This window comes from Saccostrea cucullata, unplaced genomic scaffold (genome assembly GCF_032062105.1).
Source record: "Saccostrea cucullata isolate Sc308-1 unplaced genomic scaffold, CSIRO_AGI_Scuc_v1 ctg607, whole genome shotgun sequence".
Classification (NCBI taxonomy): Eukaryota; Metazoa; Mollusca; class Bivalvia; order Ostreida; family Ostreidae; genus Saccostrea; species Saccostrea cuccullata.
In genome coordinates this window covers 399,778-427,490 of record NW_026933462.1, presented here as the reverse complement: position 1 = coordinate 427,490, position 27,713 = coordinate 399,778, and the positions used below count along the sequence as shown (strand labels likewise).

Below are 27,713 nucleotides of genomic sequence, written 5' to 3'. Positions count from 1 at the left end.
CTCCAGTAACAAGTCTAACGACCAAATAAGACTTAATGTTTCATTCACCCCCAGGATTCCATGAATTGAATGAAAAGAAAGCCTTGTTTGTTAACTATATTTCATTAAAAAGAAAAATGTAGTCAGGGTTTGACAAATGGTGCGAGTGCACTATGTGTCAAACCCTGACTACTATAATAATACATGTAGGCATATAATACATGCAAAATACTACACTAATGTTATTATTATGCATCCCTATTATAATGTCACCTTGTGCAACGTGCGTCATAATCTTTTTCTTTAATTTTGAACTTTCCATGCTTTAGGTATAATGTACAGATAGTTTTAGAGAATAGTATTTGACTGAAGGGGGGGGGGGGTTGCAAGAAACTATTTTAAAAGAATTATTTTGAATGTTAATTTTTCATCTGAAGTGTTAAGTACTGCAGAACTGTAGCTCTCCGAAATAATATATATTGACAGACGGGAGAGCTACATGTGCAGTGCCACCCATAGTCGAGCACTATTTCGGCATAGTATGTTTATGCTACAGTGTACTTAAATCCAAAGAACATAATGCAAGAATAGTAGGGTATATGGGTTATGTCACAGAGACAAACTGACAGGAAGCATAATAATTGACAATATGCATTTATGACAAGAAAATTGAATTCTTGAAAGAAGTTGAATAAATTTAAGCCACTGAAGTACCAATCTAGTTAAAATTAGATGTTAGATCTGCTCACATAGTCACTACAGTCAGTTTAGCGAGTATGCGTGTGGGTCTAACATCTTATTTAAATTACATGTAGATTGCTGAAGTAAAAGTTTAATACCCAATATCATTCTGCTATATTTGCATCCGCGCTAGTATTAACAGTGAGCTTTAACTAACTGTGGCCTGAATCTCTTATTTTATGTGTTTTGGGGTGTCCAAAATCCAGGTGCATACAGATGTTAAACAAAGAAGAAACTTGCAATGGCCTAAGGTGACTTATCAGTTGAATCCATGTCAGTGGTGCATATAGTTATTTTATGTACCAAAAATAATAAGTAAAAGATCAGCAGAGTGCTTTTATTAAAGAAGTAACAGAACTAAGGAAAACTTGTCTTCTACTGGATGATAAGAAACACTGAGTAGAGTACCACCGCAATTTTTGGATCCATGCCCTTTCATCATGTTTATTTTTGAACGGGTTCAATGAACTGTCAAAAATTAGGGAAATGTTTCTAATTAAGGTGTAGGTAAAATATTTTGAAATTAGTAAAAAGGTAAAATTGTTAAATATTTTTAATACAAACTACCAGTAAATGTGCATAATGAAGACGGTTGATTTTTTTTTTTCAACATTATTTCTTGTTCATTTGTCAGATCGGGTTCGTTATGTGTAAAATAATTTCCAGCTGTCATTGGAACAAAAACAAGGCATGATGATGATCAGGATCATACAAAGAAAATTTAGAGTAAAAAATAGGTAAATTATTACAGTTTGTTCATCTGAATAAGTTTTAAAACTCTTTGAGAATCTCAGAGTGAATGACACGCCCCAATTTCATGTGATTTTTTAACTGGAAACCAATCAGTTTAGTGCAGCAAACAGGCAAAGATCTAAACGTATATGGATCTGATCTTGTTGTAAAGCTTGACAAATGACACTTACGCAATAAATTAACCTTAATGATTTGGAGGAAAATAAACAAAAAAGATTTGTTCTTTCTTAATTGCATTTTTTTCTCATTCAAAATTTACATACAAGGAATAAAAGAAGGTAATCTACATACAAGGAAATTGTCTTTTTTAGTTTAAAAAAACTGAAAGTTATAGAGATAAACCACTTTTGATTTTTAGTGCTATTTCATGTAAAATATTTAATCATTTGAAAAATAAAATATTACCCCACTTTAATAAATAAAAAAAAAAATGGTGTAGGAAACACAGAAACTTAAATGAAAATAAATAATTAATGGTAGTTAAACTGTTCAATATTTTCTTTATTTGGTTTAAAACTGTTGTTTCTTAATCCCATGGGAGAATTTTTTTCTATTTTGAAATAAATATGGGATAAATCCCACATTTATAAAGAGATGGGAGATTATTTTCTGTATACAAATATATGGGAGATTTTGTCCCATTATAAAGCATTTATGGGATTTTCAAACTTCTATGGGAGAAAAAATCCCACAGAATACCTTTTTCTCCCACAGAATAATGGTGGGATATTGGTTAGGAGAAAAAATCCCACCATTATCCCATGGGATTTCTTGATTTCAGGTGTAATATCTTTTTACCTAGAAGATAATCAGGTGTAAAGTTTGGTTCATGTGTTAAGTTTTAAAAAATCCCATCAGATGACATAAATGGTTTCCACATATCTTTGGAAAAGTGGTTGGCGAAAGTCCGGACAAATGTCGTGTCCGGAGTTAAATGTCGCACTGTTACTAATTTTTAATGAAGAAATAATTGTGAAACTAGAACATGTACATGTATTTGTAAATGACAAGATTTCAAATATATAGAATGCATTAATCTTTTTATGGATTTTACATTTTCATTTCATTTATCTACAGCTAGCCTCTTTCCACAATGAGCTCTCTACATAATACACATCTACAAGATATGATGGTGACAATATTATTAAGACATTAGCAATGCTATACCAGCTTTTATCTTTTACAGTTTTTGGCCTGTTAAAAAGGAACATGGTTTTAGGTTCTGTCTAATCCCGTGCATACATTTAAGTTCATTTTTTCTGTATCTTTATCCAGTCTCTCTTCCAAAGGATCTGATTTCTCTTCATCTGTAGTCTAATGTTCATTATTGACTCCAATTCTTTCTCTTCCAGGGTGTCAGTCTTTTCAGTTTCTTTAGTCGGATTTCCTATCAGGAACTCTTGACTTTTTTTAGCTCACCTGAGCCAAAGGCTCAAGTGAGCTTTTCTGATCACAATCTGTCCGTTGTCTGTCGTCGTCGTCGTTGTTGTCGTTGTTGTCGTTGTTGTTGTCGTCGTCGTCGTAAACTTTTCACATTTTCATCTTCTTCTCAAGAACCACTGGGCCAATTTCAACCAAACTTGCAATAAAGCATCCTTAGGTGAAGGGGATTCAGGTTTGTTCAAATGAGGGGCCATGCTCCCTTTCAAGGGGAGATAATTAGGAATTTGTGAAAAAGTAATGATGTATTTTAAAAATCTTCTTCTCAAGAACCACTGGGCCAGGAAAGATTAGACTCATAGTGAAGTATCCTCAGGTGGTGTAGATTCAAGTTTGTTCAAATCATGACCCCTGGGGTAAGGGTTGGTCCGTAATGGATGAGTAAATTTTAAATAAGAATACATCAGAAAACCTTTAAAATTTAAAAATCTTCTTCTCTAGATCTCATAAGCAACAGAGCCATGATTAGTTACATTAATATGCAAGCAACCTTATTTAGTGCGCATTCAATTTTGTCTAGTTTGTGCCCGTACGAAATGATAACGGATTAGGTTTACCTTTGTTTATTTTTTTTTTCGATCGGGCGCGGTGTACATAATAAATGAAAACGAGGCTCACTCCTTCAGCCATTTTTGATGTGGACGGTGAAGAAGTAACCGAATTTTGATCTGAAACAAAAGTGTTCATTGCTGATTGTTGTTTTCATTCTGTAAGGTTTGAAGAGTAAAGGATTTAGCTGAATAATTACTACCTTGCGTATATTTGTTCATGCAGCATATATGCAGTGTTTAGGCACAGCGATCGTATTGCGCAGTTGAAGTCTCCTTCGGAGAAAGTCACATGGAGAAAAACAAGTCCATTTAGGCACTGCTACATTTTACTAGTGTTAAAAAAGATTGAGAAGATTTTTTTTTTTTTAGATTTACTTAGTAGAAGGAAGCGTAATAGACTAATAGTTTGTCATTGCATAATTAATATAAATAGACGATTTTTTTTACATTTCTAAGAATTATGTCCCGTTGTCGGCGTAACGCTCGTTTTCCCACTGTCTTTGTCCTTTTTAAGTTACTTGTTAATATTTTTAATTTTCAAACGTTATCGAACAATTTGGATCTGTACCTGTATTGCCAGAGTATGGGGTAAGGTAAATTATGATCATATTCATGCAGATTTAATTACTAAGAGTAGAAGTAAGATACTGATCTATAAAGTTGGTAAGGTTATAGAGGGAAAACAGTGCCTTACGCTGGTTGACCCCGGATAGTTCCCACAAAGGGGAAAAACTTTTGTAAATGTGAGTCGTCTACAGTGACAACTCTCGCATATAGGTACACCTGTCATCAGGACATATTTATAAAGGATAACTTATTATTAATGAAAGTACTTTAGCAGCAGTACGAAGTGTTTGTCGAAGTTTGCAGAAAGGAAACTCCTACATAAATTGTGATTTTGTGTCAATCGCAGAGATGAAGAATATCGCCTACACAGGTTCCTGACAATTGGCTAAAAAAAAGCATAGACATTATTAGTAGTGTGCGTAAAATGCTTAAAAAAGACAACAGTACAATAAAAAGACTATAGATCTACTTGCAGTTCATTATTGTTTTTGGGTATTTTTTATTTAAAAAAAAATTAATAGGAGAAAGGTGTCATTTTCATGATTTTACAATTCTGCCTTTTATATTGCACTTGTTCTTTGTTTTATATTGTACTCACTGGCGGATTTAAGGGGGGCGTGGGGGGCGCACGCCCCCCCTAAAATTTTCAAAGTATGATGTGACTAATACTTATAATGCCACATTTTGATACAAAACTAATCAAATAAGTGTTATTCTGCCTGGTTTTATTCTTAAAATACACAAAAATCCAGGAGCTTCCGGGGGCTGCGCCCCTACTACTCAAAGTATGACATGACAAGTATTAAACACGTCGTACTTTGATACATCACTAACCAATACCATTATGAGTAAGTAAATCGTTTATTATATAGTGACATGTGTTACAATACAATGAGAAATGTGAAATATTCAAAACATTTATTTTTCAAACATCTGGACCTACATGCTATTTACTTATACCAAAAATAATTGAAAAATATGCACTATTATTGTGCGGCACTGGTTTTACTCTAAAATACACGAAAACCGAGGAGCTTCAGGGGGCTTCGCCCCCTGGACCCCCACCTATATGCTATATACTTTTAACAAAAATAAATTGAAAAATATGCACTGGTTAATATGTGCCTGGTTTTACTCTAAAATACAATAAAACCCAGGAGCTTCCGGGAGCTGGGCCCCCACCTATATGCTATATACTTTTAACAAAAATAATTGAAAAATATGCACTATTAATGTGCCTGATTTTACTTTAAAATACATGAAAACCCAAGAGCTTCCGGGGGCTTTGCCCCCTGGGCCTCCACCAGGGCTTCGCCCTGGACCTACTAAGGGCCTTAAGGCGGCCCCCAGACCTCTTGCCTCAACAGAATTATCCACGCCCCCCCCTAACCACAAATCCTGTATCCGCCCCTGGTACTTGTTTTATACATGTAAGGTGCTTCAGGGTAATAACATATTTACATAAGGTGCTATATAAAAGTAGAATAATAATAATGTGGTTTATTTAATTAGCAGTCTGATTCAAGTTCTAGTGATGGGAAATCGGAAATAATTAGAATCAATTATCGGTAATAATTAGCTGGGCATAATTGATAAATAATGAATTATAATTGAAATTTTTAATTCAAATAACATAAACACTGGAAAGTTAAACTTATTCATAATGATAAATGTTTATTAATTTTTCTTTTAATAATTGAAAGTTGGAAAGTCTTATCACAAGAAATACACCTGTGAAATGTGAAAGCCATAGTGGATGAGGAGCCAATCAAAGGTTATAAGCAAGGTTAAAGTTTTTGTGGACAAGAAAACTATATATACTTCCAAAACTTGCAGACTTTATGATGATAAAAATGATGTAATTCAAAGGAATTGATTTTAATCAATCTTTTTCAAAAGAAATTTCAAGGTATTAAATGCTAGCAAATTATAAAACATGTTATAGGAATATTTAGAGGAAATGGCAGAATAAAAGGTTTTGACCAAAATAGGAAATTTTAAGAATCCAGACTGTAATTTTAGATACGAGTTATGAAAAAATAAAGATACATGTAGTGGCATAAGGGAGAAAAAAATGAAATGGCTTAAAGGGTTGCTTTTATAATTTTGACTGCAGGTTAAATACAATACCAATGTACACACAGTTCTCGATAAACACGATAAAAGAAAATTTTTATGGAATACCACAATGGTTAGGTACCATATAGCAAGTTTTTTTGGCGGGTGTAAAATTTGGTGTTATGCATGCTCAAAGGTATGCCAATAAATTGGTGTAATTTATTTTAGCTGACAGAGTTTCAGCGGTTTGCAGATTAACACTAAGATGAGTATTGACTATTTTTAGCGATTAAAATTTTAGCGGACTACCATCAAAATGCCAAAATAAGGTAAAATTAGCACCCCACTAAAATAACCCGCTACACGGTATGTAATTTGGACTTATTGCACAAAAGCTATGCCAGTATATTTTGTTTTTAGCGATTAAAATTTTAGTGGACTACCATCAAAATGCCAAAATAAGCTAAAATTAGCACCCCACTAAAATAACCCGCTACACGGTATGTAATTTGGACTTATTGCACAAAAGCTATGCCAGTATATTTTGTATACATTTATATGGTACATATAATTTCTTAAATGTGTGTCACATGTTCAAGGTAAGTCTTGTGTGAAAATGGTTTACAAATTGCATATAACTTGCGTTTCTCATAAAATGATTGATTGTATGTTATTTAACAACCCTCTGAATTTTTCATTCGTATGAGATGCCACCACTTGCAAGTGGAGATCTACAAATTTTTGTCCAATACTTGGCACTCAGGGCAATTGAGCAGTGAGGGATCTTTTTCATTCCAGCACCTACAGAGACACAGGAGCTCTGTTTAAAGGGTCTCGTCCAAGCGATCAGTCTCCACATCCCACAGTGGGATTCGAACCAGCGAACTAAGGATAAACTCCTTAGTGTGTGCCTTTAACCACTGTGCAACACAAGTGACCTCTTTAAATGAATGTTGTCATATGTTTTGCATGTGATTTTGAATTTAACTTTCAGGTTTTAAATTTTTTCAACTTTCTGCTTTCTTTAATTTGATTTGGCTACAAACTTAAAGTACCCCCGGTAAGTATATATTTTTAAAAGTATCTGCAATGTAGTTTCGAACAACTGCTCTCAAATCTGAAAGTGTCAGTGATGGCAGCATTATGAATTCGAGAATGTGTGTTAGTATCATGTGTAGGCTATGCTGATCCTTATTATATACTATAGATTATAACATTGTTATGTTTTTTGTAGATCACAGAATGCCTAGGAAGAAGAGCTGGAAGAAAGCTGCTGTGAAGAAGACGAAATCTTGTAAGGCAGATGTGGGTGACAAGTACCCCACAGATGTTGGCCACGTCCAACCATCTGTGCCTCTGGGTGTAGGCCACGTCCTAACACCTATGACATCTGTACCGGCAGGGGTGATCTCTACCACCCCTGTGACAGTGGTCTCTGCGGCTCTCCCTGAGACCACTTTGACTGAAACTATGCCTCAAGTGTTGCCTCTGGCTCAAACTATACCTCAAATGTTGCCTCTGGCTCAAACTATGCCTCAAATGTTGCCTCTGGCTCAAATGTTGCCTCAAAAGTTGCCTCAAATGATTACTCTGAATTCCTCTCAGTTGCTTACTCAGAATATATCTCAGATTACAACTCAGAATATTACTCCGTTTACAATGAACAATATACCAAATGAAACAACACATGCACTGCAAGGTAATTGTATGCATCAGAATTCAGATAATCTCGTGTTTGGATCCTTCCATCAGGGAAGCATGAGGTTTTCATCATTTTCAAGAGGTAATCAGTGTACATGCAATTCACTTATGATGTTGTCAAATTCATATGAAAATTTTTCATTTACTAGTTCCTTTTTAGATCAGACTCTGCTCAAGGGAGATAATTTGTACAACACAGCTGTGAAGAATCTCCAGAGTGCTGGAAATTTTAAAAGTAGGTTACTGATGTTTGATGAACTACCACTTCATATTGATTCTGGTGAAAATCATCACATTGTTGACAAGTTTGATACATTGTTTGGTTTATTAGTTACAGATGATAAGAGAAATCAAATTCAAACTCTACATGAATGTCTGCAACAAGCATTGGGGTTATCTAGATATGTATTAATAATGATTGGCTCGATATGTTCAGCACTGTACAAAGCTTCAGACAATGATTTTTATTTTTTTGACTCGCATTCTCATGGGGAAAATGGTTTGTCTGAATGTGATGGAAAGTCTCTGATGAGACACAGTTGCTGCTTAGATGATTTGTTAGGATTTCTGTATGCAATGTATGAAAGTATGCACATTGAATTTGCAACTGAGTTTGAAGTGATGCCTGTTGCCTTTCGCACACTTATTCATAGCTTCCCTAGTAATAATCAAAGTACACATCAATATTGTAGATTAGATCAGTTAACAACAACTGCTCTCACAAACAAACAATCTGCTGGTACCAATACTGGTCACTTAAAAACAACAGCGATAAAGAAAGATAAAAAGGATTACATGAGAGAATATATGAGAAACAAGAGACAGGAATCAGAGTTCAAACAAAAGGAAAGGGACAGTAAAAGAAACAAAAGACAAGATCCAGAGTTTAAAGAAAGGGAAAGGGACAGAAAGAGAAACAAGAGACAGGATCCAGAGTTTAAAGACAATGAAAGAGACCGTAAAAGAAACAAACGACAAGATGCAGAGTTTAAAGGAAAAGAGAGGGACAGTAAGAGAAACAAGAGACAAGATCCAGAGTTTAAAGAGAAGGAAAGGGACAGTATGAGAAACAAAAGACAGGATCCAGAGTTCATAGAAAAGGAAAGGGACAGTATGAGAAACAAGAGACAAGATCCAGAGTTCATAGAAAAGGAAAGGGACAGTATGAGAAACAAGAGACAAGATCCAGAGTTTAAAGACAGGGAAAGGAACAGTAAGAGAAACAAGAGACAGGATCCAGAGTTTAAAGAGAAGGAAAGGGACAGTATGAGAAACAAGAGACAGGAACCAGAGTTCATAGAAAAGGAAAGGGACAGTATGAGAAACAAGAGACAAGATCCAGAGTTTAAAGACAGGGAAAGGAACAGTAAGAGAAACAAGAGACAGGATCCAGAGTTTAAAGAGAAGGAAAGGGACAGTATGAGGAACAAGAGACAGGAACCAGAGTTCAAAGAAAAGGAAAGGGACAGTATGAGGAACAAAAGACAAGATCCAGAGTTTAAAGACTGGGAAAGGGACAGTAAGAAAAACAAGAGAAAAGATCCAGAGTTTAAAGACAGGGAAAGGGACAGTAAGAGAAACAAGAGACAGGATCCAGAGTTTAAAGACAGGGAAAGGGACAGTAAGAAAAACAAGAGAAAAGATCCAGAGTTTAAAGACAGGGAAAGGGACAGTAAAAGAAACAAGAGACAAGATGCAGAGTATAGGCATGATGAGCAAACAAGAGATTTAAAGAAGAAAAAAGAAATGAGACAAAATTCTAACCAGTTAGAAAAAGAAAGATTGAAGATGAAAGAAAAGAGAAAAAATGAAGAGTATAGATCATCAGAAAATATTGCTGCAAAACAATCAAAAGCACACTCACGGGGGAATTCGGACTATATTGAAACTGAAAAACAAAGATACAGAAAAAGTAAATTTGGAGTTGATGCAATTGAGTGTGTTGACAATTTTCACAACAATGTAAGATTGGGTCCTGTGTTTGTATGCACATGTTGCCAACAGACATGGTTTCACGAAAGTGTTTCAAATGTAGATAATGTTTTGTTGCATGCTGAAATCAAAAGGAAGTATTTTACTAATACAAAGTCTGTAAATGGGCAGGAATGGATATGCAACACATGCAATTCAAGTTTAAAAGAAAGTCGAACGCCAAAACTCTCTATTGCAAATGGAATGACATGGCTTCAAAAACCAAGTGAATTAAATCTGTTACCATTGGAAGAAAGACTCGTATCCTTAAGAATTCCCTTCATGCAGATAAGAGAATTACCAAGAGGAGGGCAGTATTCAGTAAAAGGAAATGTTGTAAACGTGCCAGTTGACATTCAACCAACAATCAACAGTCTTCCCAGGAGACTTGATGAAAATATTACAATACCTGTGAAGTTAAAAAGGAAACTATCTTTTCAGCACTCTTATTGTCATGAAAATATCCGACCTACAAAGGTTCTGATTGCTTTACATTGGTTAATGAAAAACAGTGAATATTATCAGAATTCAAACATAAACATAGATGACAACTGGTTCCTTGAGGTCACCAATTCCGCAAGCGAATTAATGAGAGAGTTTATAGAGGGTCACACCAATCAAGATTCAGCAATGCATGACCAATCAGATGAATCAGACTCTGATGAATTCTGTGAAGTTGATAGTGGTAAGGATGGAAATCGTGATACTTTACTAGACAGTGACTCGTATGACATGAATCAGATCTTCACATTTGCTCCAGGAGAGGGACAGCGACCAATTAGTTTGTATCAAGATCAAATGGCTGAGTATTTGTCATTTCCTACAATATTTTGTGGCAAAGGAAGGGTAGAAAACGATCAGCGTCAAATACCTGTTTCATATGCTGATATTGCCAAGTGGGAATTACGAAGTGTTGATAGACGTGCTGCACAGTCGGTACCAAATTTGTTTTTCAAATTGAAAAAGATTCAACTAAAACAGGTAACAGACAAATGCAATTTAGCCCTTAGAAAGTGCAAAACAAAGGGGAAAACCTTTACTGCAAATGAAATAAGAAATCCTGATCAAATCAATGACATTGTTAGACACAATGAGGGATTTTATGTTTTCAAACAGTTGAGAAATTCTCCTCCTTATCTTGAAACAAGAAAGAAAGACGTTTTTGCAATGATACGACAGCTTGGTCTACCAACTTGGTTTATGTCCTTTTCTGCTGCAGATACACGTTGGAATGATCTGATCAGAGCATTAGGAGTTTTAAACGATGACAAACAGTACACAGATTCTGAAATTGAGAGCATGACATGGACTGAAAAGTCAAAGTTAATTCAGAAAGATCCGATTACATGCACAAGGTATTTTGATCATCGTTTTCGGACTTTTTTGAATACTGTGCTTAAGAGTGATCATCATCCTATTGGTAAGATACAGGACTTTTTCTATAGAGTTGAATTTCAACAGAGGGGATCACCACATGTTCACATGATTGTTTGGATTGAAAATGCTCCAAAATACTTAGAAAATGATAACAAGGAAATTGCTGCATTTGTTGACAGCTACTTGAAGTGTGAAAGGAATACAGAAGACAATTTGACAGAATTGCAGGTTCATAAACACTCACAAACATGCAAGAAAAAAGGAAAGGCTGTTTGTAGATTTGGATTTCCACTTCCACCACTCCAAGCTACTATGATATTAGAACCTTTGGACAGTGACATTGATAAATACAAGAAAATGCACAAGACTATGCAAGACAAAGTGAATGACTTTAAAAATGGATGTGACATAAGCTGCACTTTCCAAGACTTTTTGCAGAATGTACTACAACTTTCTGAAGATGATTATATAAAATGCATCAGAAGTTCTTTGAGAACACCCAAGGTATTTTTAAAACGTAAACCCTGTGACTTGAGAGTGAATGCTTACAACAGTACTCTTCTTCATGCTTGGGCAGCAAACATTGATATTCAGTATGTTTTGGATCCATATGCTTGTGCAATGTACATTGTCTCATACATAAGTAAATCCCAAAGAGGAATGAGTGAGCTGCTGAGTAGAGCTGCTAAGGAAGCAAGAGAGGGCAATCTTGACATTAAGAGACAAGTTAGACACATTGGAAATCAATTTCTTAACAGTGTTGAAGTTGGAGCACAAGAAGCTGCATATCTAGTTTTGCAAATGCCCCTTACAAAAGCATCAAGAGATGTAATGTTCATAAACACATCTCCAGTTGATGACCGTGTAATACTTGTCAAACCTGATTCAGAACTTGAAAAGTTGAATGCTAATTCCACAGACATAGAATGCAGTAACATAGTCAAAAGATATGCAAAACGTCCAAAACAACTTGAAAACTGGTGTTTAGCTGACTATGTGTCACAGTTAGATGTAGTTTTCCCAAAGGAAAGTATAAGTGAGCTGTCTGAAATGGAAACAAATGATGATGAGAAGCACCAGTCAGAAAATGAAGATAGTGGAAGTGATACTGAGGGTGAATTTAAAGAAGACAGCACATTAGTTGTGTTGAGAAATGGAATTAAAATCAAGCGCAGAAAAACACCAAGAGTTATAAGATATGTGCGTTATAGCTTAAAGACAAACCCAGAAAATTACTATAGAGAAAAACTAATGCTGTTCACTCCATGGCGAAATGAATGTTCTGATCTTCTGTGTGGACAGCAGAGCTTTGAGCAGTCATTTAACCAGAAAAAATTTTTCTTGGCTCAGAAAATCAAACAGTATGAACACAATGCTGATGTGCTTGAGCAGGCAGAACAGATGGCGCAGGATGATTTGACAGAAGCATATGATGAATTAGCTCCTGGTGCTCAACAAACTGACGCAGATGATGAATATGAAGGAAATGTTGATTCTGAAACATTCGTTCACTTTAATCCAGAAAGGCCAATTGAACAGAGAGAGTATGATATAGGAAATGAAGTTGGAATTCCATCAACAAGACAATTAAATGAACAGAGTTCTGTTAGATTACCTGATGATGAGTATTTAAAGCTTGTAGCCAGTTTAAATTTGAAGCAACGCGAATTCTTCAATCATGTTATGCAATGGATCAAGTCTAAACAGGAACCTATTCATGCATATCTTTCAGGAGGTGCAGGAGTTGGGAAGTCAGTGTTAATTAAAGCGCTTTATCAAGCTTTACATCGGTATTTATGTGCTAAGGAGGGTGAAAATCCAGACGATATACGAATTCTTCTTTGTGCATACACTGGTAAAGCTGCGTTTAACATTGGTGGTCAGACAATTGCTTCTGCATTTCACCAGAAAATTAACCAAAGGCAGCAAAATATGCATTGTGATGAACTCAACACATTTAGAACTAAATACAGAAATTTGTCAGTTGTCATCATAGATGAAATTTCAATGGTTGGCAATGCAAAGTTGGAATTTATCAATGGCAGACTTCAGCTTCTTACTGGTTTGAAGAGGCCGTTTGGAGGCATCAGTATTATTGCTGTTGGAGATTTCTTTCAACTGAAACCAATTATGGATGGCTGGATTTTTCAAGATTTAAAACAAAATGCCCAAGCACTTGCATGTAATCTTTGGAAAGAAAACTTCACCTTATTCGAGTTAGATGAAGTAATGCGACAAAAGGATGATTTAGAATTTGCACAGCTTTTGAACCGTCTTCGTCACAATGAGATGACTTCTGAGGACTTGGATATAATTCACAGGTGCATCATTGCTGAAAATAGTCCAAATTATCCACACAATGCTCCCCATCTTTTCACAATGAATGCAAAAGTAGATGAATATAACAATAAACTTATAGAGCAACTTCCTGGTGAAAAAGTTATTGTAAAAGCTGTTGACAGTGTCCTCCAAGACCACAGTAAGTCTGTGAAAGACCGACTACTCAGATCATTGCAAAATCAAGATGATGTTAGCAAAACTGCAAATCTCATGACAAAACTAACTCTAGCCATTGGAATGATATATGACATTACAGTTAATATTGATGTTACTGATGGCTTGACAAATGGTTCATCATGTACTGTATTTCTTGTTGAAAACAGATTACCTGGTGTATCAAGGCCAAGTATAGTATGGGTGAAGTTTTTGGATTCTGCAGTAGGGAGAATTGCTCGACAGAAATACAGACATCTTTTCCATGATGGTGTTATGGATGATTGGACACCGATATTTGACTGTCAGCGATCTTTTGTTTTCAATTCAACTACATATCAAAGAATACAGTTTCCTTTAAGACCAGCTGCAGGTAAGACAATTCATAAGGCTCAGGGCTGCACTGTTGATGAAATTGTAGTAGATTTATCTCAGTCAAGGATAAGGAAAACACCCCACATTCATTATGTAGCTCTTAGTAGAGTTAGATCTGTTGACAAATTGCATATTCTGAATTTCAATGAGCAAGCATTAACTGTTGATGATAAAGTTGTAGAAGAAATGGAAAGAATGAGGAAGGAAGCACCTCTAAAGCTGTGTTATCTTCCATTGTACAAAACAGAGCAGAACAAACTAAAAATTATGTTTAATAATGCAAGATCTCTTCACAAACATTTTGATGAAATTAAAAATGAACCCAATGTTGTAGCATCAGATGTTATTGGTTTTTCAGAAACAAGACTAACCATCAATGATGAACAGAATTTTATGATGGAAGGTTACTTGACTTTGTTTAATCATGAAAAGAGAAGTGACAGCAATCGGCCTCATCATGGAACAGCATTATATGTTAAACAAGACCATTTGATGACATGTATCTCAAAATTCAGTAACACTTTGCTTGAATTCATCATAGCTTTAATAAATTTCAGAGACCTTGGAGAAGTGCAGATAGTTGTTTTATACAAGTTCCCAGCATGTTCTTTTAAAGAATTTGAACGTGAAGTTATGTTGCACTTGAAACCTTTTGTAGACACAGAGAAAAAATTGATAATTCTTGGAGATTTCAATTTTGATTTGTTTACAGGTCACAAAGAATTTCTGAACTTTATGAAGTTGAATTTAAAATGCACACAATTGATCAAAAAGGTAACTCATGATTCAGGTTCACAACTTGATTTGATTTTCACAAACTTCCCTCATTGTGAAACTGATGTGATTGAGGCATATTGGTCGGACCATAAAATGATTTACTGTACATATTCTTTATAAATCTGATATAAGGGACGCAAGAGTATTTATTTGGGGGAGATACGTCATCTTGTCCCCTCTCCCACCTATCGATGTGCCAGTGTCACTTAGTGACATTTGGTACATTGATTGCTGTATACAGGGTTATATTCGCCCTGGCTGTGTTATTTTCAGCCTTTCACACAATTTTTTCAGCGTTTAAATTATCCCCACTCACAGTATTATTGAAGAAATCATACTACGTGTTCTTTTAATTTACCCTGTTTTAAATTTGTCTTACCTCAGATGGATGACAGTGGGAAAAATGAAATGGGGCGAATATTTCCCTGTATACAGTATCTTATAGACACCAATTACTTGATGTAAAATCTTGTTTGTTTTTAGTAACTTTAAACTATTTTTTATATGTATGCATTGAATAGCCTTAAAAATTTGCAAATAAATGTACTAAAATGATTGTACTAAACAGGAATCCTTCATTATGAATTTTTATTGTGGGTTAATTTTTAACAGACAATAAATGTACAAATAATTGAATGTTGCATGTTAAGGGAAATTTATGTACCATCAATAACAATCATTCATGTAAAAAAAAATGATGATCATTGTATATATTATGTGTTAATTAATATTTAGAAATTATGAATATACTGTATTGATGTTTGTGAGATAATAGTTTTACCCTTACTGTTTAGATTCTTTTCTTTAATGATTATACATATGAATATCATGAACTTGTATTTTGAATACCGGTATACATGAAATATTTTGAGATTACATGAATTGTTTACAAAGTTTACTTTAAAGAAAATAATGAGTTCTGCTTAATAATGATTAGAGTTGCACTTGCATCAAGTAATTGGTATCTTTGATATATGTTCAACACTGTATTCTATAATTTTATGAAGTAAATTCATCGAATATTACCGGCATCTGTTCATATAAAATTTTGCTGTATAGAAATATTGTAAGTTTAAAAATGTTACTATGTCTTGTGTCATTTAGTCCCTGCTGAACAATACTGGAGTACATGAGAGTATAAATTTTTACAGTGTATATGAATTAATATTTTTCCCAGAGCAAATATTTTCTTTTAACATCATTTACATGTATGTTCATTGTATATATGAAACTTTGTGTTGAAATAATTTGTCTTGAATTTTTATCTTTTTGGATTTTTTTTGTCTTAAAATGTTAAGTTTATTGTATTTTTGTATTTCAAGTCATTCAGCTTTAAACATTTACTTTTACTAGCTTTAGCTTATACCTGTGTAGAATAGGAAAGCAACCTGCATAATCAGACAGAAACTGACAACTCATTCTAAGCTACTAGTATATTGCTGATTTCAGTTAACTCCATACTAATTGATATTTAATTTTCTCCAGCATTGAGATATTTAATATGTGACCACCATTATATTATAATTTCATGAGAATCGACTTATACCCAGGTAAGTATGAAAAGAGGGGGTCAATGGCCAGCCCGTAAAGGGAGGTAAACCTACCTCTTTATAACATTACAATTTTTCCTTTAAAAGACAGGGAAAAAAAGGTGGATCACTATAATTTCTCATGACTGGGCTTTAAAATCAAAATTATTGATTGCAAAAATCTTAATCACTCCATTTTGGAATATTACCATCAAGTTTAGGTTATCTGATTCCTGCAGGTACTCCAATTACCGGTAAATGTTACTTATTAAAAATTCTTTAAAAATAATAGTTGATGTTCAAAGTCAGTGTCATATAATTATTCATATAATTATTCACTTTCAGTTGGAATCTTTCCAATTTTCGCTTTCGTTATGTATAGGAAAGATTTACTATTAAGTGAACTTAAAAATAAATACAGTATATTTTGTATCTTTCAAACGATTACCTTGATGTATTTAACTTTCCTCTAAACAAATTTTGAACTGTTTAAAAAGCATCTATGTTTACATGTAATGTTATTGTCAGGAAGTTTTGCATTTCTGTCACAAAATTGTTGCAATATTGCATATTTGATACTGTGATTATATATGTCTGTTGAAATCATATGAAATTTAGATAGTTGATTGTTATTAACGCTTCTTAGTTTTCATTATATTCTCTACTAATTGTCTGATAAATTTTCACCAAATCTGTTGAATTTTGTAAAGAAATAAAAGTAAAATCTTATTCGCATTTTCTGTTTTTATTATACTGTAAAATCACATATTTTCGTGGGGTCAAATTTTCGTGGTTTGAGGAAAATTTCTTGGTTCGTGGGGATTTGATTTCGTGGATCAAGAATCAATAAGTACTTATGTGTGTGAAATTTTACATTTCGTTGTAGACATGAATTCGTGGGTCTTGTCATACCACGAAAACAACGAAAATTAACCCCCCACGAAAATTTGTGATTCCACAGTAACTATCATAGCTAATGTTACACCCCCCAAAAAGGAGAGAAATGTTATTGTTCAATAAAAGCATAGTACACTTCAGAGTTGACAGTACAAGTGCTATATTCCGCAGAAATACTGAGATTGACCTCTTTATGACTAAATTGATAATGAGGTACACTGTAAGCATTAATTAAGCACTGGTTGAAAAGAAAGCCATTCTAAACAATTTTATGCTCAGATCAAGCCCAATTACAGAAAATGAATAAAAAGAAATTCATACTCAACATCTACATGCATAATTCTTGCAAGTAAAGGTCTTACACTCAGGTGAGCGATATGGCCCCTGGGCCTCTTGTTAATCTGTACTCTTTTTCATTTTTTTCATTGATATTTTTCTGCCCTTTTTGCTCTTGTATCCACTGATCGTTTGCCAAACTTTCATTGTCAGTTCTTCAGGGTAACAATCCAACAAAGTGGCTTGAAATGTAGTGGTCTGCCACCATATCTGGCCTTGTTGTTGTCCAATGCTGCCTCGACTATATAATCTTCTCCACCACTTTCCAAAAGCTTGTGTACATTCAAGGTTAAAAACTTCTTTCAGCACCAACTTTTACAGGATGTAGAACAGTCATGAGGGATTTCAGTTGGACAAATCTGAAGAACATCCTCAACTAAATGCAAAACTGTATTCTAGGGTAATGACTGGTACATTGTCTCCTTAAAAAAATCTTTTGAAATCCTTTTAGAACAGTTATGAACAATTTGTGACTTTTTCATCTAAGGGTTTACATGATTAAAGGACTTTAAATGCATTTGCAAAGAAATGTTCCGTATCTGATATAACTTTAAAGGTATTTTCAATTCAATGATATAAATCTATCTTTTACGTCTTGGATTCTATTGGCTTCATTGCAACTTTTTAATGTGTCTTGTTTACATCATCTTCATCAAGAGAACATAACTAGAATCCTCAGACTAAAGAAAACAAATCATATTCTGCCTTATTTCACATTCCCTTGTGTTACCTAAAACTTCCTTTGTGTTACCATTTTTAACCATCATATATTTATAGCACTTCATTATTCATTGTTACTTGAATTGCAATATCCCACCACATTTGTTTTCTGCAATACAATGAACACAATTACCACTCCATATGCAATACGCTTGTTTCATTTTTCTATCTTTAATCCTTGCTGTGTCCCTTGAGTAACTGAATTTGTCTATGGTGTTACCATAGGTTACTTTAAAGAGCATAAAAGGGGATATGATTGCATTACATAATGAATTTTGATATTTCAATTTATTCAAAAGAAATAAAAGTTGTATATTTTCCAACAGAAACAAAAGAACATGCAAGAGTATATTAATAACATAAATATTTAATCGTTTTTACATCCATTGTGTTACCAAACATTGTCCTTTGTGTTACTCAAATTATTTATTGAATTAATTCATAGCTCATGGAAACATAATATGAAAAAAAAATGCCAATTTGATAAAAATATTTCTGTTATTTTATATTGTAATAAACTTTACACAAATGTTGTATTAAAATTGGGAATTTAAAGGGTTTTTTTTTTCAATAGGTCCGCGGAGTTACCCAGTTCTGTCCTTTGCATAACCAAGACTGCAAAATCATATGATTTTCAAATGGTAAAACATTTAGTAAATATTTTGGCATTTTAAAACAAAATTAGTTACTGGATAGTTTTAAATAAGGGAGGAAAATAAAACATGACTCCAACTTTCATTCTTTTTAATTATTTTCTATGTAAATTGTCCTTGGAGTAACTAGATACATCCTTAGAGTAACTTTTCTTGCAGTAACAAAATGGACAGTAACACCAGGGAATTATTATATAAATAATTGGAAGTATAAAAGCAATAACTGACTTATGAACATAAAGCACAGCTCCTAGATGATAGGTATTTTGTTATAAACTTGCTCAATGCATCAAAGGAATGGCAAATTAATTTATCATCACAATATCGAAGTAACTCCTAGGACTCAAAAATAAATTACTATTGCAATCAAACTTGCCTTCAACCACATATTGTGCCTATGGTATAAAAGATCTGTGTAAAGTGTCTCATGATATTTTGGCGGGATCAAGACCAAAAGAATGAGGCTGATAGTGAAGAGTTTCTTTAGGAAAGATAACTGTTACAGATAACTTTTATATCCTGGTAACTCCAAGGACACGGCCAAAATAACACACACTTAACTTAAAAAAAATCATATTCTTACTCTTTTTCAATCACATTTTAGCATGCATTTAGACAGTATTAAACATGTACAACACAATAAATGTCATTTTACACTGCTTAATTATATTTATTACATCAATGATCAGAGTTGAAGTCAAACATCCGGCCAAATCACAAGCAATTCTCTTTAATTTTACTCAGGTTGAAGGACTTTTTTCAGTATTCAAGTCAATTTTTAATCGCACTTAATTTTTTTCTACACTTGTAGATTGTTGTTAAATTCATCGGGTAAAAAAAAATTTGATTTTTATTGTAAAATTTTCAAAAAAAGCTTGTATAACAGGAATTTGGACATTTTTTGAAAATGACCCATATTTTTATATTTTAATATTTTTTGTTAATGTACATATTTCATAGTTTAATTCTTGTCACTGTTTTGTAAAAATGTTGGCATTGTGAACACTAATGTGTCTGTGTGCTTCTTTTATGATGATGATGATGCTCATGATAATAAATAAGTTATTTTTCTTTTGCATTTTTATTTCTTAAAAATACATATCAATTTGATTGCACTGACAAATTGAGGGTTAATTTATATTTATGGAACATTTTATAACTGCAGCGAAAGTTTTTGTTGTTTTTTTTAAATAACTTAAGTACTACCGGGACATCATATACCCCCTGTGCCGTTTGCACGTCGTTTGGGCCACCCTTTTATATTTCCAATGACAATGACAGATGTCATATGGTCAGAATTGTTACATGTACAGAGTATGTCCAGTTAAAGTGTCATTACGGTACTTCAAATGCATTTTAATAGTTGAGAATGTTATAAATACAATAAAAATGAAATGACTTTGATGAGTTTACTCCTTTTTAAGGGAACTACCACATGCAGAATCCTTTGGTAAAATACAAGATCCTTTAACGATTAAAAATGTCCTTTATATTTTTACTGCATTAATCACTTTGTCTCAACAGGGCTTCATTTGATGTTAATGACCAAAACAAGTCCGACGCAAAATAATCCCTTCATCCAGATTCAGGCATTTTTGCACGAGACTGGCGGTAAATTTTTTCGTGAGATTAAAAAGTACACGTGAACGTCCTGTATAAAGTAGACACATTAAAATTTTGGGAGTTCCGATTTTTTATTTATTTATTGGCTATTCTTGAAATGAAACATATGGAGATAACGAACACTATTCAAGATCAAATGTTCATTAAAAAACATTACATTTAGAGCGTAAAAAATATGTTTTTTCTTTTGTTTTTTTTTTAGATGAAACGTCTAATCCATGAAAAGAATTAATTTTTTAGTTTTTAGCTCACCTGAGCTGAAGGCTCAAGTGAGCTTTTCGGATCACATTTTGTCCGGCGTCCGTCTGTCTGTCTCTCCGTCTGTCTGTCTGTAAACTTTTCACATTTTCGACTTCTTCTCAAGAACCGCTGGGCCAATTTCAACCAAACTTGCCACAAAGCAGCTTTGGGTGAAGGGGATTCAAGTTTGTTCAAACGAAGGGCCACGCTCTCATTCAAGGGGAGATAATTGGGAATTAATGAAAATTTGGTGGTATGTTTTAAAAATCTTCTTCTCAAGAACCACTGTGCCAGGAAAGATGAAACTTATGGGAAAACATCCTCAGGTAGTGTAGAATCAAGTTTGTTCAAATCATGACCTCCGGGGGTAGGGCGGGGCCACAATGGCCGACCAAAGTTTTACATAGAAATATATAGGAAAATTCTTTGAAAATCTTCTTCTCAAGAATAACAAAGCCTTGATTGATCATATTTATATGGAAGCATCCTCAGGTAGTGTAGATTCAATTTTGTTCAAATCATGACCCCCAGGGGTAGGGCGGGGCCACAATGGCCGACCAAAATTTTACATAGAAATATATAGGAAAATTCTTTAAAAATCTTCTTCTCAAGAATAACAAAGCCATAATTGATCATATGTATATGGAAGCATCCTCAGGTAGTGTAGATTCAAGTTTGTTCAAATCATGACCCCCAGGGGTAGAGTGTGGCCACATTGAACGAACAAAGTTTTACATAGAAATATATAGGAAAATTCTTTAAAAATCTTCTTCTCAAGAATAACAAATCCATAATTGATCATATTTATATGGAAGCATCCTCAGGTAGTGTAGATTCAAGTTTGTTCAAATCATAACCCCCAGGGGTAGGGCGGGGCCACAATGGCCGACCAAAATTTTACATAGAAATATATAGGAAAATTCTTTAAAAATCTTCTTCTCAAGAATAACAAGGCCACAATTGATCATATGTATATGGAAGCATCCTCAGGTAGTGTAGATTCAAGTTTGTTCAAATCATGACCCCCAGGGGTAGAGCGGGGCCACATTGACCGAACAAAGTTTTACATAGAAATATATAGGAAAATTCTTTAAAATCTTCTTCTCAAGAATAACAAATCCATAATTGATCATATTTATATGGAAGCATCCTCAGGTAGTGTTGATTCAAGTTTGTTCAAATCATGACCCCCGAGGGTAGGGCGGGGCCACAATGGCTGACAAACGTTTTACATAGACATATATAGTAAATTCTTTGGAAAAATCTTCTCAAGAATAGCAAAGCCATGATTGGTCACGGGACTATTTTTGGATTTAAACTTTTCAATAATAAACCAATTTCTACTTTTCCTAGCCACAGTGCTCAGGTGAGCGATGTGGCCCATGGGCCTCTTGTTCTTCTTTTGGATAGCAGGATCTAGAATAATACTCTCGAGCTCTATACCTATTGTCCAATGCCGTGACAATATTTAGGTCTTAACCCATATTCAATCATACAATAGACATGTCAAATATTATATTCTAAACTTACAGCTTTCGTATTCCTAGGTGCTCAGGATAATCATTTTATTCAAATTTTAATTGATTTGAAACTAGCATATCTACGCAGCATATGAATTTTACATTATTAAAAGAAATTCCTTCTGTCAGGAATGTTTTATTAAGGTACAATAAATTAATTCAGTAATGACGAATATTGAACCCCACCTGTTGCCTATTCGATTTTGGTGGAGTTTTACATTATATATATATATATATATATATAGACTATGTCATCATCACATCAAAACGCATATATTATACGGGTATATACATAAAAAGAGAGAGAGAGTAACTATTTTGTATTTGGATGACAAATTCGATCTGAAAGATTAAGCTGAAGACATGGTCATAAGTTAACTTACAGTCTCAGTAGGATATACATTTTAATTTTCTACTGCAACATCTTGATCAGGTTTAAAAGTCAAGTAAATGATCAATCAATAGTATGAATATACATAAATTTTCAATTAGAATTTCTTAAACAGAATTGAAAGTCAAGTAAATCAATCAATCAATGACAAATCTTCTTCAACAATTAGAGCAAGGCATAAAACCTGAATATTAAAGGTAAGCATAATCTCATATTTCTTGTTAAGGAGCGACTAGATTAGAAACTGTCATTTACAGATTAATAAAAATATATCATATAGATATTACTTTACATTTAGAGCGTAAAATATGTCTTTTTTTTTTTTAGATGAAACGTCTAATCCATACGGTTTAATGTCTGTTGCTCAAATTTATGGCTAACACCACCAAATCCTGACAGTTCAGAAAATGTCAGAGGTTTTCGTACATGCTTGCGTGTCAAATTTTAAAAAAAATGTATCACTTAAAAGAATTATACACGTGTTAATTATTACCAGATTGTTCACAAAAAAGTTGACAAGTTAATGAAGACAATTTATATATTATACGAATGATACGGGTTTCACTTTCGATTTAGTGGAATGGGTCCAGGATGAGCTGCAAAGGTTGAAAAGGGCCATGCACGGCCCGTAGTTTTCAAGCAGATTGGACTTTCAACTTAAATAAAAAGCACGATACTGAATTTAGTCGCGAAAGAAGATGGGGGAACAAGGCGGGCAGAATGCCTTTAGCGTCCGATATTAAGAAATCATATTCAGTATGTAAATTGAGTATTTCAATTAACTTCTAATTATTGAAATTTTTGAAATTATGAGAAAAAAACTTTTCAGAGAGAAAAAAAATCTCGGAAAAAATTTTCTTGCATAAAATTAATAGATGGTATTCGTGGGATTCAAACCCTAGCAATAAAAATCCGAAGTATCAATAGCAAACTGCTTTGAGACTAACGCGTTAACAACTATGCTACATCACTCATGGTGATTTGGGGCATTTAAATCATGTTTGTGATATGACCCTTGACTTAATGGACTTGTAGTATTTCTCGGAAAGATGCGAATGTTGTGTCATAAAAGTGAACTTTTAAGGTATAGTAGGTCTTCGCTACATTTTTTTTGTAAACCCAAAAATGTATATTTAATTGCAAAATTTTAGGATCATCTTTCCGAAAAAATGGAGCGAAGTCCAACTCATATTGAAAAATTTTGTTAAACTACGGGAAAATGATCGTTTTTGTTCTTTTTAGTGTGTGTAAGCTTTTTTATAGGCAAATATTTTCTGTTTTTGTGAGAATGTTGTAAATTGCAGAGATTTTACATAAAGAATACTTTAATAGAAATATCAAATAAAATTTGGATTTAATTGAGATTAAAATTTTCACTTCTTATCTGTTGCACTATAGGCACTTCGCCCGCCTTATCCCCCCATCTTCTTTTCTTACGAAACCCAGATCTATTTGCTTAGGGAGTTCCCCAAAAATAACGTCGCCATCCTGGTGTTTTTAGCTCACCTGAGCCAAAGGCTCAAGTAAGCTTTTCTGATTAAAATTTGTCCGCTGTCTGTCGTCGTTGTTGTCGTAAACTTTTCAGATCACATTTTCATCTTCTTCTTCAGAACCACTGGGCCAACTTCAACCACACTTGCTACAAAGTATCCTTGGGTGAAGGGGATTCAAGTTTGTTCAAATAAAAGGCCAAGCCCTCTTCCATGGGGAGATAATAATTAATTATTGATAAATCAATGGTATCTCTAAAAAAAACCTTCTTCTCAAGAACAAGTAGGCCAGGAAAGATGAAACTCATGTGGGAGCATCCTCATGTAGTGTACATGTAGATTCAAATTTGTTTAAATCATGATCCTCAGGGAAAGGGTGGCGCAACAATGGGATATCAAAACTTAACATACGAAAAATCTTCCCCTCAAGAACCACAGGGCCAGGAAAGATGAAACTCATGTGGAGGCATCTTCATGTAGTCAAGATTCATTTTTCAAATCATGACTACACGAAGCTGGGTCCACAATGGGGTGTCGAAGTTTAACATGGGAATTTATAGGAAAAATTATCTTTAAAATTCTTTTTCTGAAGAACCAAAGGGCCAGGAAAGATGAAACTCATGTAGAAGCATTCTCTGGTAGAGAAGATTCAAGTTTGTTAAAATCATGACCCTCGGGGGTAGGGTGGAGCCACAATGGGTATCAAGGTTTAACATGGAATACATAGTAAAAATCTTTAAAAATCTGTTTCTCAAAGACAGCAAAGCCATTATGGTTAAAGTTAAATGGAAGCATCCTCTGAAAGGGTAGATTCAAGTTTGTTCAAATCATGACCCTCGGGGGGTAGGGGGTGGTAGTGGGGGATCAAGTTTAACATAGGAATACATAGGAAAAATCTTTTTCTCAAGAACAAATCCATGATTGGTCATAGTAAAATGGAAGCATCTCCTAGTAGTGAAGATTCAAGTTTGTTCAAATCATGACCCCTACAAGGGTGGGGCCATTATGGATGATCAAAGTACGATCACATAGAAAATAATCTTTAAAATTCTTCTCCTTGAGAACGGCAAAGCTGTGATTGGTTATAGTTATATGGAAGCATCCTCAGGTAGTGTAAATTCAAGTTTGTTCAAATCATGATCACCCCCCCCCCCCCCCGGGGGGGGGGGGAGTGGGGCCACAATGGTTGATCAAGGTTTTTCGTACGAATACATGGTAAAAATCATTAAAATTCTTCACAAAGCCATGATGTATCATCAATTTAAAAGCATCAAAAAAGGTAATGTTGGATTGTAAGAAAGGAATAGAAAGGCAATAGCCAAATCAATAAAAAATTTCATCTTATAAACATCAAAGCCATAATTTGTCATATTAATTCAAAAGTATTCTTAGAAATTTTAGATTTAAGTTTGTTCAAATACCCCCCCCCCTTCCATCGAACCCACTTTTAAATTTAAACAGCTTATGCAATAGTAAGGCGTCCGGCGTCCGACCTTCTGTCTGTAAACAATTTTTCAAAATGCTACTCCTCCTACAGTTTTGGTCTGATTTCATTATAACTTGGCACACAAGTCGACTACACTAAGATACATGATTGTGTGTATTGGTTTTTTTAATTTCGATGAACAGTGTTGCCGTGGTTACTAAAAAAATATTTTTTTGTGAAATAATTTCAATATGCTACTCCTCCTACAGTTTTGGTCGAGATCTGATTTTAATATAACTTGGCACACAAGTAGACTACACTAAGATGCATAATTTTTTTTTATCGGTTTTTGATTTTGACGAACGATGTTGCCGTGGTTACTAAAAATAGAAATATTTGTGAAATACTTTCAAAATACTAATCCTCCTACAGTTTTGGTCCGTTTTCAATACAACCTGGCACTACAATTAGACTACACTAAGATACATAATTCTGTATATCGGTTTTTGATCTCGATGAACAGTGTTGCCGTGGTTTCTTAAATCAGAAATTTCTGTGAAATACTTTCAAAATGCTACTCCTCCTACAGTTTTGTCTGATTTTAATATAACTTGGCACACAAGCAGACTACACTGAGATACATAATTGTCTTTATTGTTTTCATTTTTTTTTTATTTTGATCAATGATGTTGCAATGGTAACTAAAATTGAAATACTGTCAAATTTTACTAAAAGATACCCCTATAGTTGTAGTATTATTGCAATATCTTGCCACAAAAAGAGACTTAACATTCACTCTTGACAATTTTCTTCCAACAATGGCTAGGAAAAAAGGATATGATTGATTGTATATTGTTTAACGCCACTCTCGAGAATTTTTCACGCATATGGAGACGCCACCACTCGCCGGCGGAGAGCTGCAAATTTTATCCTATACTCGGCACTCAGCGCCATTGAGCAAGAAGGGATCTATTTCGTACCAGCACCTACTGCGATACGGGACCTCGGTTTATTCGGTCTCATCCAAAGGACCGGTCTCCACGTCCCACAGTGGGATTCGAACCCGCGACGTAAGGATTTACTCCTTACTTCGTGACTCTAGAGCAGATGCTCCAACCACTGCACCACGCGAGCGACAAAAAAATGACCAGCATGCAATAGGATATTCAATGGGACATCCAAAAATATTTGCTTTCCCACTGTGGGCCCACCCTATCCCTGGCAGTTTTGATATGCAAAAGCATGATTCTTCACTACCCGAGGAAATGACCAACCATGGTTTTGCTGTTTTTCGGATGAAAATTTTTAACGGTTTTTCCTTTATTTTCCTATCTAAAACTTTGATCACCAACTGTGACCCCACTCTACACAAGATTCATATTTTCCAACACAGTGGTTTGCGAAGACGATTTTTGAATGATGCCATTTATATTTCACAGAATTTGTAAAGTGTTGCCCTGCATTTGTATTAACTTGAATCCTCTATACCCAAGAATACATTGTTGCAATTCTGGTTGAAAGTGGCATAGAGAATGAAAATGTTTAAAGTTTATAACGGCGACAGACAACGGACAAATTTCGATCAGAAAAGCTCACTTGAGCACGTTCTTCCTTAACACTAATTCGATTTAATTGCTGAAAATTAAATCGCGTTATTAGAGAGGCCCATATTTGGGGTTATTGGGTCATTAGTATTTCCCCGTTCTATCAACTTTCGGTATTTTAGCCTAACCCTTGGGACTTCCTTTTTCGTTAGAGAACCAAGGAAAGCAGAAGCATCCTGCATCCCAAGTTGTAAATTTGTTTATTATTTATACTGTGTTAAAAAATATTCATGTTTTCATGTTATGCATTGAAATTTAAGGAGAATATTTCTAGCAATTTTATTTTCGTGCGTATATGCACCATTATGTAAATGACTCTTCGGATGTTTTTCGATTTTGAAAAACCACGTGTAAAAAAACAGAAAGGTCGTAACGCTGAGACAATATTTGAGCAAAAAAAAAAAAATAATATTAATAACTTTATGATTTCTATATTTATTTCTTACTCTTAAGTCGGTAGGTTCAGAAAATGCCTAGAGGTAAACCGGCTGCCAAGCCCGC

General features: G+C 34.2%; 1 protein-coding gene across 1 annotated transcript; it reads left to right on the top strand.

The window, feature by feature from the left end:
- The first annotated feature begins 12,972 nt into the window (after nucleotides 1-12,972).
- LOC134238425 (uncharacterized) lies at nucleotides 12,973-14,289 on the top strand. The gene is made up of 2 exons (XM_062720552.1): nucleotides 12,973-14,109; nucleotides 14,211-14,289. The coding sequence occupies exons 1-2, from the start codon at nucleotides 13,071-13,073 to the stop codon at nucleotides 14,279-14,281; spliced, it is 1,110 nt and encodes a 369-aa protein (XP_062576536.1). The 5' UTR covers nucleotides 12,973-13,070; the 3' UTR covers nucleotides 14,282-14,289.
- Nucleotides 14,290-27,713: the final 13,424 nt, after the last annotated feature.

Bases quoted from the DNA above. Each gene is read 5' to 3' on its own strand.
- LOC134238425 (XM_062720552.1), top strand. From the start codon at position 13,071: ATGCATTGTGATGAACTCAACACATTTAGAACTAAATACAGAAATTTG. The intron at 14,110-14,210 runs GTAGAGTTAGAT...AGAATGAGGAAG, and splicing joins CATTCATTATGTAGCTCTTA to GAAGCACCTCTAAAGCTGTG.